The sequence below is a fragment of the Carettochelys insculpta genome, chromosome 2 (genome assembly GCF_033958435.1).
Source record: "Carettochelys insculpta isolate YL-2023 chromosome 2, ASM3395843v1, whole genome shotgun sequence".
Classification (NCBI taxonomy): Eukaryota; Metazoa; Chordata; order Testudines; family Carettochelyidae; genus Carettochelys; species Carettochelys insculpta.
This window is the reverse complement of record NC_134138.1, coordinates 276,915,464-276,930,557: the sequence shown is the minus strand read 5'-3', so window position 1 is coordinate 276,930,557 and position 15,094 is coordinate 276,915,464. Positions and strand designations below refer to the sequence as shown.

General features: G+C 42.5%; 1 protein-coding gene across 1 annotated transcript in view; it reads right to left on the bottom strand.

Annotated features, from left to right (window-relative positions):
• Nucleotides 1–263: 263 nt before the first annotated feature.
• MYL3 (myosin light chain 3) overlaps nt 264–15,094 on the bottom strand; it is a 52,539-nt gene continuing 37,708 nt past the window's right edge. The window contains exons 5-7 of the mRNA XM_074985262.1: nt 7,642–7,719; nt 6,584–6,619; nt 264–1,077 (exon numbers count right to left, since the gene is read on the bottom strand). Of these exons, the coding sequence (XP_074841363.1) occupies nt 6,591–6,619; nt 7,642–7,719 (107 nt within the window). The 3' untranslated portion in view covers nt 264–1,077; nt 6,584–6,590. The remainder of the gene's footprint in view (nt 1,078–6,583; nt 6,620–7,641; nt 7,720–15,094) is intronic.

The following is a 15,094-nucleotide window of genomic DNA, read 5'->3' as shown; positions in this document are numbered from 1 at the left end:
TATAATGTGCCACAGGACTTCTTGTTGTGCTCGAAGATACAGACTAACACAGCTACCTTGCTGATACTCATCCCATGGAGTGGCACTAAGCCCTGTTACGGATAGAAAGAATTAGTCCCCTCTACAGCTTTAGGTGAGAGTCTCTTTTAGCTGAAGTGACAGAGCTTGTGCACTAAACTTCAGAGTTCCCAGGTTCAAATCTGCCTGTGAATAGTTACATACACCCAAACTCAATGCAAGAAACAAGGAACCAAGGCCCCATATGAGAAAAGAATGCTTTAATGAGAAAAGCTACAGTAACAATGAACACGTGTATTAGAAGATTCTCCAATGTGGACTGGAGGTAGGTGTTTCACTTACTCCATTGCTCATGCTATCGAACTGGAAGAGACCTTTATGGACCAGGTGGACTTTGTCACCCCCCTTAACTGACTCCAAAATAAGTTAAAAGGCACAAACATCATGCCAAAAAAGGCACTTTTTCAGGTTGAACCTAAATTGTGCACCTTTTGTATCCCAGAAACTAGTGTATTAGGATGCATTTGTTGGTGCATTGGTGGGTATTACTCATATCCCTTGCCCACATTTCCTCAAGGACTAAGACACCCCAGAGATGATGCTCTGAACACCAGAGATCTTTGCATTAATCACTGTTAATTACTGCCTCACCTCTGAGTAAACTTTGAGGCCTCTCAATAAAACAAATGCAAAGAGACAGATCCACTTGTTTGTGGAAAAACCTCTAAAAAATCTCAGATCTTCCAGTTCTTTTTGGCATGAAATAAGTGAAATATCCTTTTTCCCCAGCCTATCCATTTCAAGTCATTTTATCACTGGTATCAGAGAGCAATGAAAATGCCCAGGTAGTCATAATTCAGACCCCAGTTCTTTCTGATTGCCACATTTCTGTAAAGGTCATTCATCTTCCCATGGAAAAAAATAACATTTATCCAAATAATCTCAGGGCTGGGACATTTTGTAGCTTTGTAACAGGAATCTGGACTGGAAAGTGAAGAGCTATTCCGTTATGGCGAAATCCAAAGCCAGCATCGGAGGTTTGTCGGAATCTGTCTGATCCTAAAAACAAAGTTATTTTTAAGCATTAAGGGAAAACCAGCAAAAAACAAAGCCTGAGCCAGCTTGGACTTCTCTTGCATCTGCACTCAAATTATCAATAAGAAAATCTTGAACTGAGCCTCTTCCTAGTGCTATTATTTATGTTGCAGGGATGGAGATTTGGGACCCATGACAGTCTTTTCCCATAAGAGCTTAGCAAAAACAAACAAACAAACAAACAAAAACACAAAGAAACAAAGTGATTTTCCCAAGGTCATATGGAAGCGCACTGACAGAGTTTGGAACAGAACCCAATTTTTGTAAGTTACAACTCCATGTCCTATGCTCCCAAGATCAGTGTTTCTCAACCAAGGGTACATGTATGCTTGGGGATACACTGAGGTCTCCCAGGGGGTACATGGACTCCCCTAGATATTTGATTAGTTTTACAACAGGCTGCATAAAAATACTAGTAAAGTCAGTACAATCTAAAAGTTCCTTCAGACAATGGCTTGTTTCTACTGCTTCATATGCCTTACACTGAAATGCAAACACAATATTTCTATTCCAGTTCATTTATTTGATAATAACATAGTAAGTAAAAAGTCAAGTTTTCAGTAGTAGTTATCTGTGATATTTTTGCATGGTTTTGTAAGTAAGTAGTTTTTAAATGAGGTGCAACTTACTTCCCGATAGGCAGTTGCAAACTCGTGATAATATAATTTGGTACATCCTCTGCTAGTGAATCCTCGGTTTATTTCTTTAGATCTTGAGGCCAAGTGCATTCTGGCTCACAGCCTGCTCTTGTTGCTTTGCACTCACCATGGCTGTAAGGAAGTGTTCTCAGATTTGCTGCTTTTTTCACTTCTGATGCTAATAACTCAGAAAAGGCAGAAGGCAAGGGGATGCGGCTCTCTTGGTGAGATGGGAGACTGTGGTTGACGAGCTCAATGTAAGAAAGAAAACTGCAATGCAGGGATGGTCTAGATTGGTGTCTGATGCACCCCTCACTATTTCCTTCCATCTTTCCCTGTCCACTGCAGAGTGGCTTAGCTTCTGTAGACTAACTCCGCACCAATCTACTGTATCGTCTACCCATTCTCTGTGGGGTCTGCCTCTCCTATTCGAACCGTCCGTTCTGCCTCATACCAGAGTCAGGTGTAACTAGGTGGTATGCAAACCAAATCTGACTCCTGAAAAGGATCCAGTAATATGGAAAGGTTGAATGGCACTTGTTCCAAGACCTCACTTTGCCTTCGGACAATGTTTCTAAACTGGTGGTATTCATGCCAGTAGGGCTATGCAAGAGAGGTCTGGGGTACTTATATTTTTTACAAGGGGTACTTTATTTTAAAAAATGAAAGGTTGAGAAACACTGCTCTGGACCATCCCTGCTCTGATGGTTTGTTTCTTACATTGAGCTCATCAACCACAGTCTCCCATCCCACTGAGAGCTCCGCATCCCCTGTGCCTTCTGCCTTTTCTGAGTTATTAGCATCAGAAATGAGAAGAGCAGCAAACCTGGGACCGCTTCTCTACAGCCGTGGTGAGTGCGAAGCAGCAAGAACAGGCTGTGAACCAGAATGCACTTGGTCTAAAGATCTAAAGAAATGAACTGAGGATTCACTAGCAGAGGATTTACCAAAGTATATTATCAAGAGTTTGCAACCATCTGTTGGGGAGTAAGTGGTGGTTGAGAATAAAGATGCAAACCAATGATCATAAGCAAGAAGAACACAAGATTAGCTTAAGTTGCTATATTTGCATCCTGATTTGCTTAGACCCATTAAAAAGAGCCACAGTTCTGATTCAGATTCAAATCCAAATCTCCAAAGTTCAGAAGGATTCATATCCAGGGTTTGGAGTTGACTTGTGATAAGGTGTCTGCTATAAATTTGGACTCCTGATCTGAATTTTCCCAAAGCTGGGGTGATTCTGGGGGCATTAGATTTGGGGCTACCTCTATATCGTACTCATAACGAATTATGTTAACCTTGGCTACAATCCATTCATGATATAGGCCAGAGAAAACTTAAAACATATAAGCCATTGACTAAAACAGAGTGTGTATAGAGATGAGATGACCAGATACTCCTCCCAGGTCTAAAAAAGAACTGGATGAGGATGAGAAAACAACTGCTGTTTAAAGCCAACTTACTTTAAGCGGCAAAGTATATTTTGAAACAAAAGTACTGGAGACTGGGGCTTGACTCATACTCAAGTTAACTCACTCCCTAGGACTTCAGCAAACAAAACCAGAAAGCTGCTATTCTGCTGTTCTGTCACCATGATCAGGGGCAGTGGCAGATCTCACAAGCTAAGCAAAGCTGGGCCTAGTCAGTGCATGAGTGCAAAGATAAACCACAGCAGAAGAGGAAGGAACTGGTCCAAATGAAGCCAAATTCCTTTCTGGTTTCTCAGATCCTTTGCAAAATAAATGGGGTGGTTGGTTTGTAGGTCATACTTTTCCCCTGGGCTGTAAAGATGCAAATGCTGAGATAAGACACAGAAATCTCTAGCCTGGTTTCCAGAAAGGAAAAAAAAAAAACATTATGCGCAGCAAATACTAGGAGTGCAGTTCAGCCACTTTGCAATAACAAGACTTGGGCTGGGGGATTTAATCTCTGTTGTGGTATGGAAAGCACACCTCTGAATAGCAGGCCAAAGGCACTACTTGAAAAAGGTGAAATCTTCATCTGGAAAACTGGGATAGCTTCCCATAAAGGTGGACAATTGGTGTTATCAATGGCCAGTCATGCTCCTGAGAATCTGGCTATAGTGCCATAAGATTGAGTTGTTTCTGTCTGTCGAGATTTCATTTACCTGGGATTTATACTCATAGAATCCTAGAATCCTAGGGCTGGAAGGGGCCAGGAGGTCATCAAGTCCAGCCCCCTGCCCAAAGCAGGACCAACCCCAACTAAATCATTCCAGACTGGACTTTGACAAGCTGGGACTTAAAAACCGCTAAGGATGGCGATTCCACCACCTCTCTAGGTAACACATTCCAGTGCTTCACCACCCTCCTGGAGAAATAGTTTTCCTTAATATCCAACCTCCCACTTCTGCTCTGTAACTTGTGACCATTGCACCTTGTTCTGCCTTCTGTCACTATTGAAAACATCCTCTTCATCGTCTTTAGAGTCCCCCTTCAGGAAGTTGAAGGCTGCTATCAAATCACCCCTCACTTTTCCCTTACCACATAAAATGAGCTCAAATCCCTCAACCTCTCCTCGTAGGTTATGTGCTCCAACCCCTAATCATTTCAGTTGCCCTCCGCTGGACCCTCTCCAGTGCATCCGAATCCTCTCTACACTAATTTCCTCCCTATTCAGGTCAGTTTCTCATTGTCTGCTCTGCAGGGAAAGACTGTGACAGCAGAACTTCCCTTTCACACCTATATTTTCAAAGTGACAAGTTATTTGAGGATCCTCAGGTTTCAGGTATGTAACTGGAGAAAACTTTAAGGGGCCCAATTTTCAGAAAGTGAGGAAAGCCCAGGCTCCAAAAGCAAGGCCCCCTAGGCAGTCTTCCATTGGACTGCAAAAATGTAAGTCCCCCCACCCAGATCCTGTGGTAGTTTTGGAAAGGTAACTCACAGGGGTCATTGTACTGTATTTCCAGTGTAGAGCAGAAAATTATCTGTAATTCCCTTGAATGGAAGTTCTCAGCTGGGTTTCTCTGACAGCTTGTCATAAGATGAGGGACTGAAACATAAGCTCATGTACCACAGGGCTGATGTGAAGCCTGAGGCCTAGGCCACAATAGTCAAGACTTGCTAATATAAAGCAAAGTGAAGCTGAGAGCAAGAGGCAGGCCCCTGCTCACAGCAGCTGTCAAGAACAAGGCTGACATTGCAAAATATTCATTGCTAAGCGGTATTAAGCAGAGTATGTAAGTAAATTACAGAGGTGTCGTAAGAGAGCACTTGATGAAGAAACATCTTGGTACCAACACACCCCTCACAGAAAACAGGAACGTACTGTCCGAGGTTCAGGACAGGGTCTAAACTGACAGCATGATAAATAGTGACTAGGCCCCCATATACAAGGTAACAGGTAGTAATTAGGTGATGCCAAAGGGTGGCTACCTGATATGTCAGGAGTGATGAGTAACTTGCTGTACCTGTGTATAAAAATGAACCCTAAAGAACTTCTTTTTGTCTGACCTCGGGAACAGCGACAGATCCCATGTCATTGAGCTGAGTGTGTTGCAACAAGCATTCATGCTTTAGCCTAAGGGTAGACAACTCTCAGGGATGGTCTAGATGGTCCTGGGTCCTGCCATGAAGGCAGGGGACTGGACTCAATGATCTCTCAAGGTTCCTTCCAGTTCTAGTGTTCTATGATTCTATGATCTGTGGAAGCTAGGACTGAGCTTCAGGTACAATAAACCTGGTCTGGTGCCTTCAAACCTTATTTTATTTTGAGGTCTTTCAGGGGGTCACTCATAGTCTGCTGTGTTCACTATTTCCTCAAGCCAGCATGATTCACAGAAGGGACCCAACATGGTGATTTCTGGCAATCACGCAGCCTGATGAAAATTTCCCGACCATTTGCACTTCACACAATGATGAGCTTTCCAAGCCTGACTCAAAAACAGAGATAAATTCCTGGCTCCCCCCATTCACCTTTCACCTTCTTGTCAAAGATCTATATTAGGGCAGCTAGTAAGATATCAGCTCAAACTAAGAGCCAATATCTTTTTACTCCTCCAAAATTGGTGGGTTCGTTCTGATTTTGGCCACTCATTATCAATACAATGGGAATAACTTATTCCCAGCCACTTGTGCAACTAACTGTTTATTTAAGAGCTTAAAAATCTAGCCCTGAAAGTAGTCTCTGAAATAGCCTCACTCTCAAAAAAGCTGGGTTTTTTTTTTGTTTTTTTGTTTTTTCCCAGAACCGAGATGGAAGGAGCACACTGGAAGCAGAGCCCTGCACAAACCTGAAAAGAAAACATTGCTTCAGATCATACAGGCTGTGTCTACACAGTGCCCTAACTTTGAAAGAGGTTATTTCAGCATATGGCACTGTCTAAACAGCAAGACATGCCAAAATAAAGTGCTATTTTGAGGCCTCCTTGTACTCCTCCTGCAATGAGGTGCACAAGCATACCCAAGCAGTGCACCTGTTATCTTGAAAAATGTTACAAGACAATAAGTGTGTTGCTTAGATGTGGGCAGCTATTTTGGGATACCACCCTATCCTGAAATAGTTCCCGCCATGTAGACATAGCTACAATGATCATCCACAAGGGCATTTGCCTTGTAGTCTCCTGAAAATGATCAGAAGGGGTTAAATATACCCATGATAAACAATGAACGGTAGATTCCACCCATCCATGATTCTCCCCAGCATCCAGGGAGTCTAAGACAATGTCTTTGGAAACAAGGTCATTGGAGAAAGAAGTTGAGTTCCAGTTGTGCATGACCCCACATCCTCATGAGGAGGAAGAGAGGCTGAAAAACCAAAAGGGAAGCCCAAAAACAGGCTGAGGCTTGGGGAGGAAGAAGAAAGAGGCTCACCTAACGTTCAGCTGGCCATGATGTGCTTCACAAAAGCTAGAATGAAGAGAAAGAAGATCATTTAGCACATATTTCCTACCCTTCAGGAACATTATGAGGCATCTGTTCCTCACTGTTGATGTTTAATTCCATTCCCATCTCATTTTGTATAATTCATGAAGTTTAACTTGATAAATAAGCTGCCTGGTGTCATGGTGATAAGTGCTCTGTAGATCCTTCAGACAATATTGGCAGTCCATTCTAATGGTCTGCCTCACATAACATCTAGGACTGTGTCTAGATTAATTTGTCTACAGAAATTTGTATCTTCCAACAAAACTTCTGTAGACAGATTGCCGCCAAATTGCCAGGAGGATTGAAAGAATGATCCTCTCTGTTGACAGAGAGCGGCTGAACTGCCCGGCCTCTCTCAACAAAACAGTCAACCAGAAGCACAGCAAAAAGGGCTGCCCAGTTTCCCAGAAGTCCTGTCTGTATACGGAGGGCCACACGGAACATCCAGACTAGCTTTCTGTCCACTGATCTCTGTCAACAGAGGAGTTATGTCTCATGGAGAATTGAATAGGAATGTTAATAAAAGTGCTGCTTTCTATCGATTTACAGTCAACAGAATGCCTTGGGAATCTGGACACTCTCTGGATTTTGTCGACAAAACGTCAGCTTTGTTGACAAAACCCTCTAGTGTAGATATAGCCTAAGTGGCAAGGAACCTTATTCTGGACAATGAGCATGAATGAAACCCAAACTTTGAGGAAGGTCAGAGCCAAACCAGAGCTTTATGGCTTAGACTGAAGTTTAGCCAAGCACTCACAAGCTTATTGATATATAGCTCACAGGTTAGCGCATTGGCCTTGTAAACCCAGGGTTGTAAGCTCAGCTCTTGAGAGGGGCCTAGGGCAGGTTTTAAAAAAATCTGTCAGGGATGATCAGAGGTCCTGCCGTAAGGGCAGGGCACTGGACTTGATGACCTCTTGAGGTCCCTTCCTGTTCTATGATATTATTGTATAAATCAAGCCTCCAAGCCCTGTGAGACTCGTCTGACCCTAACCGCTTTGTACCTTCATAGTTGATGCAACCATTGGCATCTTCCTGTCCTGCCATTAGCTTGTCAACTTCCTCTTCGGTCAACCTCTCACCTGGACAGAAAAACAAATAGCTGGTCAGTGTTCAGGAGTGGCCAAACCATCCCTTGGGTAGAAAACAGAATGGCAGAAATGTAGCATTTTAAAGACTAACAAAACGATTGATTGGGTGATGAGCTTTTGTGGGACAGACCCACTTCATCAGATCATTCTCATTTCCAATACAGACTGACATTTATAAGTACAAAGAACCAAAAAAAAAATTGCAATAAAAACTGATAAATCAAATAGGACTGAAAGACTGGGGTAGGGGAGGGGGATGTGAATTGTCCTGCTTGGAATAATTACAAGCATCAAAGGAAGGGAAGCAGTCCTCATAATGCATGGGGTAATTGATGTCTCTGTTCATACCATGTCTTAATGAGTGAAATTTGACTACAAATTCCAATTCAAACATTTCTTGCTGCAATCAGTTTTTAAATTCTCTGTGCTCTAGGATACAAATTCTCAGGTTTTTAACAGAATGGCCCGCTCCGTTGAAGTGTTCACTGACCAGCTTATGTGTATTGAGTTTCTTGATGTCTTCTCTGTGTCCATTTATTCTTTGGAGACGGTTTTGCCCAGTCTGTCCAATATATATAGTGGCAGGGCATTGTTGGCACATAATGGCATGTATAATGTTGCTGGAAGTGCATGAGAATGTGCCTTTGATCTTGTAAGTAACTTGATTAGGTCCAGTGAGGGTATCCCCAGAATAAATAAGTGGACAAAGTTGGCAGCGGGGTTTGTTGCAAGAAAAAGTTCCAGGATTAGTATTACCGTGGTGTAGCCTGTGATTGCTGGTGAGAATCTTTCTTAGGTTAGGAGGTTGTCCGTAGGAAATGACAGGCCTGTCACCTAGAGCCTTCTGGAGTGTAGCATCCTGATCCAGAATAGGTTGCAAGTTTTTGATGATGCATTGTAGGGGTTTGAGGTGGGGGCCATAGGTGATGACAAGTGGTGTTCTGTTGCCCCTCTTCTGGGGCTTATTTTGAAGTAACTGGTTTCTGGGTATTTGTCTGGCCCTTTCAATCTGTTTTTTTGCTTCTCCTGGTGGGTAATTAAGTTTTATACATTCTTGGTAGAGGTCTTAAAGTTTTTGGTCTCTGTCAGTAGGATCAGATCAGATGCGATTGTATCAAAGGGTTTGACTATAAACAATAGTTCATGTGGTGTGTGCTGGATGGAAGTTGGAGGCATGTAGGGAACTGTAGTGGCCAGTGGGTTTCTGGTAGAGAGTGGTGTGGATGTGGCCATGAGTGATTTGTACTGTGGTATCAAGGAAATGTATTTCTCATGTGGAATAGTCAAGGCTGAGATTGATGGTAGGGTGCAGGTTGTTAAAATCTCTGTGGAATTCTTCCAGAGTCTCTTTGTCATGAGTCCAAATGATAAAGATGTCATCAATACAGTGTAAGTAAAGTAGGGATAACAGGGAACGAGAGCTAAGGAATCATTGTTCTAAGTCGTCCATAAAAATGTTAGCCTACTATGGGGGCATGCAGGTGCCCATAGCAGTGCCACTAATCTGGAGGTAGAAGTTGTCCCCAAATTGGAAATAATTGTGGGTGAGAACAAAGTTACCTAGGTTAGCCACCAGATTTGCTGTGGTAACTAGCTTGTAGTCCATCTGCATGAGGAATATTGGTGTAGTGAGCGTCTACATCCATGGTGGCAAGGATGGAATTCTCAGGAAGGTTTCCAATGTTTTGTAATTTCCTCAGGAAGTCAGTGGTATCTTGGAGATAGCGAGGAGTGCTGGTGGCATAGGGTTTGAGGAGGGAGTCTATCTGTCCAATACCCCCTTGGGTAGAGGTCACCATCCAAACACTAACCATAACAGCACCATCTTTCTCATCTTAACTGCTAGCTGTCTGTCTTCAAGTCAGAGGCGGTGTACAGAAATCATTTTTTTTTTCAGTTTTCCCATATGCTACCTCCCATATCTTCTTCATTTCACGGAGCAGCAGAAAGAACTCAGAGCAAATAAGGTTAATGCACATCTCACGTATTAGAGGGATAGTTGAGTTAGTCTATATCTTCAAAAACAAGAAGTCGTGTGGCACCTTATAGACTAACAGATATTTTCGTACGACACATGACTTCTTGTTTTGCACATTTCAATGTGTTAATCCACATAATTAATATTTAAGAAGTGTTCAGATGCTATTGTGATCGATGCCACGTAACAACAGAGAGAGAATGAGAGTTCCGAAGCTGGATTTGCAATGCTGTGTGTTAAAAATCTACTTTAGAGCTTTCAACCAAAGGAATTTATCTGCAAGCTGGTGAGTCTGAATGAATATGGAAATCCTCTCCATATCCTTTCACATTATCACTTTACTTAGTATACTCGTACAGAAAGGGCAAAATCTTAAAGCACCTTGCTCCAATTTTTTAAACATGTTTAGGTTCTCCATTTCCATTGCAATTAATGAAATCAACTAAAATCAAGAGGACTTTGACGTTGATGGCAGCTTTCACTTCTGTGATCACTCCAGCAAAACCCATAGTAAAGTCACGCCAGTTTAGCTCTGAGTTTAGATTCAGGAAGGATCCAGGATGTCACCCAGGATCTCTGCACTTTCACGGTTTTCTCCTGCTCCCCCTGAAATCCCTGGCACAATGTTTACTGAAATGGTTGTCTTATGGTCAAAGCTTGGGGCCATGTGCAGAGTTAATATGGACCAATTTATAGAAGAAATGTATTTTAGATAGTACTAGTCATGCTTATGATTTAATACAGTATCAGCAACTCTAGCAATGTTATCATGAGTATAGTTTTATTAAAGCCCCATCTCCTGGGGTCTTGTAATTCAGAATCTCAGCTCTTGTTTTTCCTAAAAATGTGAGTTTCTATTTGTGGATAAAACATTGGGAACATGACCAAGTTAACCTCATCACTCTACTCCCTGGGGACAAATAAAAAGAAACTAGTTTATTTTATAAACCTCATTTTTTTTCTAATTCCATCTCAGGATTTCTGAATACTTCAAGTCAACAACACTGTGAGTAATACATTTATGGTATTGCTTAGCGATTGCCTAAGAATGCAACTCTGTTGTGCTAGGTGCTGTACAAAGAATAAGAAATATTCATGGTAGAGTCTGAAGATGCAACAATTTCAAGTTGGGGGATCTGGAGTTTAGTACACAAGAAGGGGGATAATTTGTGATGATTGGATAAGGTTATGATAGTGCCATGTTTTTTCTCTTGAACTCAGCTCTGTTAGGAATGGATTAGATAAGTGGAGGAAAAGGAGAAAAGATGGAAGGCAAGGCAGAAGAGAGAGGGAAGAGAAGGTGGGAGGATGAAGGAGTAAGGTTGAAGTCATGATATTGTGGGGAGGGGGTTGGAGTCACAACCCAATCATCACAGAGAAGAGACCATCCAGAGTTAAATACATAGGAAGCATCCTGATGACATCATTAGTGTCTGGCCAATCCCTGCTAGAGTTTCAGCAGAGGCTGTGCTCTGCCTGACCCTGTCTGCACAGCAGGAGGTTGGGAGCATGGGTAGTGTTACCCCCATAATTAGACAGGAGTTCTCCCTCACACAGTGCTGGCTCCATGGGTGGTCCCAGCTGGGCCCATCTCCACCCACCTTCCCCGTTCAGAAGCTAAACGTTCTTTCCTGCTCCCTAGTTCAGACAGAACTTCCTCAGCCAAGTGACCTCAATTTGAACTGAGTATTTTAACATGATTTTAGTGCTCTGCCTGCTGCCTGCCATTACCCATTTCCTGCCACCTCTCCTTGTCTCCCCCATTTTCCTGCATGTCACCATTTCAAACTGAAGACTGGAACTGTGTCTGCCTTGAGATCTGAATTCTTCCGGATGACCCAATCACAACCGCACTGGATTAACCTGGATTAAAATTCTGGTGTAAGTGGAAGCAGAGCCGGACCTATAGACCAGTCAGAAACTCCTTCCTCTCTCCCGGACCTACGTTTCTTCTCTCCTCAGTCTGGCTAGTCTCTTTAGAATGCAAGTTCCTTGGGGGCAGGAACTTTCTCTTATTATGTGAACAGAGCCCCTGTCTTTTTTGAGACCTTTAAAGTGATACCATAGTAGAGGCTGAATCTCTCTAATCCAGCAGTCTCTTGTTTGGCTACATCCGTAATCTGGCATAATTTTAGTTAGCCGGATGACCAAGTTTCCCATAGTCTCATAAAGTTTGTTTACAGGCACTAGTTTTGGCTCTCACTGTTCTGTGCTGTTATTCAGCTGTAATTTACTCCTAACTGCCTTCTAAGAGCCTATAAGCAATGGAAGTGTTGATAGTGTGCTAGAAAATATTGACCTCCCATTGTCCGGCAAGTTATCTCATTTGGCACTGGTCAGTCCCAAGCATGCTGGATGAGAGAAGTTCAACCTGTAGCAGGTTATATAATTATCATCTGGAGTAGACCCACAATGAACTGTCTAAAAATTTTACCCTAGTTAGCATAACTTTTGTAATGAAACTTAAAATCAGACCTTGACAGACGGGCTATATGCCTGTCGCCCTCAAATACCAATGATGTGCAGAACAGGCCAAAACTTCAGCTGGTGCAAATTGGTGACACTCCAGCAAAGTCAAGGATGCTCAACGAGTTTTCACTGGCTGAAGATCTGGCCCTGCACAAATGTCTTTTGAAGTTAATGCGAGTGTTTCCAGTGACTTTCACGGGGTTTGGTTAAGGGTATTATTCAGCACAGTATGTGACTGCCAGGAAAGTATGTGGCAGTTAGAGAGTCCGTGGATGTGAAGTCACATTCAACAGGTTTTCTATTAACTGCTTAATGGTGAATTGAAAAGTATTTTCCCCTGAAATATGGAGCTAAATACGTGCAAAAATCCACTTGAGATCTGCTAATCAGTAACAAGATATGCGTGCGGATTAAAAAAATGCTGGTGTCAGTATATTTTTCAGCTGGAAAGTGAAATTGTCAGGTAGCCTTAGCCAAAAATGTAGATAGCATTTAAAATAAAATGTATTATGCTGGCTTCACTGCTGCTAAACCAATTTTATGCCGCTGATTTTGGGTGTATTAGGTCAGCTGGTGGAAATCTATCTCATTCCACCGAAGCCAGATTTACACCAGTTGGGGCTTGAAGACATAATTTTGAAGCCTTAATCCAAATGTAAATGTTTGCTAACTCAACTATTTTCCTTTGGATTGAAATATTCCCCACTCGGGCTTGGAAGCCAGACATTACAGTGTTTTGTTGGAGCAGGAGAACCGGAAAGGGGAAATGTCTATCAAAAGATGTGAAACGGACAATGAGCAAGCTAGTGTCTTTGTCCAAAATGGTTTGAAAAGATGTAGCTCCCCTGATCTCAGTGGTGTTGTACCCTCTGAATTTGGCTTAAGTTGATCAGATAACAAGTGTGAAAAACTGGGACTGGGTGGAAGGTTTAAGTATAAGACTATCCCTATAAAAGTGGGACGTATTGCCCTCAAATGATTGTCTCCAGTGTAAACAAACAGCATCAATGGTGAAAATGGTATTTTAATCTTGTCAAATTCTATTAGTAGAGATGAGCCTGAAATAGAATGCAACCTTCTTCCAATTTCAAGTTGTGGTTAAAGTCGGACACCCCAGATCTGAATCCATCCTTATTGGTTTTCATCCAAGTCAGATCACGGAGCGGAATGGATTTGTTTTCTGAGTCTTTTCAAAAAGGTACCAAAACCTGACCTTGAGTGAGGCTCACCAACGTGCAGTGCGTCAGCCCTCAAACTGTCAGGCTGTGTCTACTCTGTAGGGTTTTCCACAAACAACTCATTTTGACGTTCTAACACCAAAACAAGTTACTTCTTAAAAGAGCGGTCACTCAGCAAGAGCATTTTGAAACTAAGCGTTCACCCTAGAGAGCCCAATTTTGAAATAAGAGCAATGATGGGTTGCGTCCTGGAGGTCCATGAAGTTACAATTACCTCTGCTTTAGTACACACTGAGACAATTTCCAAATTGAAAGGCAGAGAGGTTGGCAAAAGACAACTGTTTTGGTGGAGTTACTATTTCTAAGTAAATGCCCTGTTATTCCAGAATTACAAGTTTTGCAGTACAACAAGAAGTCCTGTGGCACCTTATAGACTACCAGATATTTGGAGCACAAGCTTTCGTGGGCAAAGACCCGCTTCGTCAGATGCATGAGTCAGAAAAAAAAAAGTTTTTTTTTCTGCAAAATAAACCCCAGTATGGAGAAGCTCTCATTCAGCGCCAAGTTATCCTCTGAAATGCATCCCTGCCACTCTGCCACAAATCCCCGACTGTGCACCATGGCAAAGTCAATAGCAAACTGTGATTGTTCCTTGTCTGCTTCTTTCCTTTCCCTACTGCCTCCATCCCCAAAGAAACAAAAATAATGCAAGTGACTACCAAAGCTGCGCCAGTTCTTCACAACATTCATTCATGTCTTTTCCCCCTTTCCTCCCCTTTTGTCTCTGTGTTTTTACACTGTAAACCCTCCCTAACAGGAACCAAACTACACTTGTGCAGTTCCTGGCTAATCGGAGGCCTGCTGGAGTCTTTGAGTACTGCCCTAATGTAATTGGAAAGAATTGTGTCCAGTACAAACACACATCTCCTTGATGTCACAAGACAAAATCTGAGCTGCAAGTTTAAAGCTGATTCCTAAACCACACTGAATCTCCTCTTACAACCAGATCGGAACAGTATCTCCTCAGCCAGTACGATTTCAGAGCGGCCACACTGGGTCAGACCAAAGGCCCATCTAACTCAGTGTCCTGTCAGCCAAAAGAGGCCATTGCCTGATGCCCTAGAGGGAGTGACCAGAACAGATAACCATGAAAGTAATCTCTCTCTTGACATCCATTTCCATCCTCTGACAAACAGGTGCTAGGGACACCATTCCTACCCCTCCTGGCTAATACCCGCGGATGGACCAAACCTCCATGAATGTATCTGGAATCTAGTTCTTTTTTGAACTGTGTTGAAATCGTGGTCTTCACAACCTCCTCTGGCGAGGAGTTCCACAGGCCAACCACGCACTGTGTGAAGAAAAACTCCCTTTTGTTAGTTTTAAACCTGCTGCCCATTAATTTCATTGGGTGACCCCTAGTTCTTATGTTTTGGGAACAAGCAAATAACTTCTCCTTATTCACTTTTTCCACACCAGTCATGATTTGATAGCCCTCTATCATATCCCACCCTTAGTCTTCTTTTTCCTGAGCTGAAAAGTCCCAGCCTTTTTACTCTTTCTTCCTGTGTGTCCTTTCCAAGCCCCTCATATTTTTGTTGCTCTTTTCTGAACCTTTTCCAGTGCCAATATATCTTTTTCGAGATGAGGCCACCACATCAGTATGCAGTATTCAAGAGGTTGGTGTGCCATGGATTTATATAGTAGATCGTTATTAGCAACACGGGTAAAGAAGTAGACA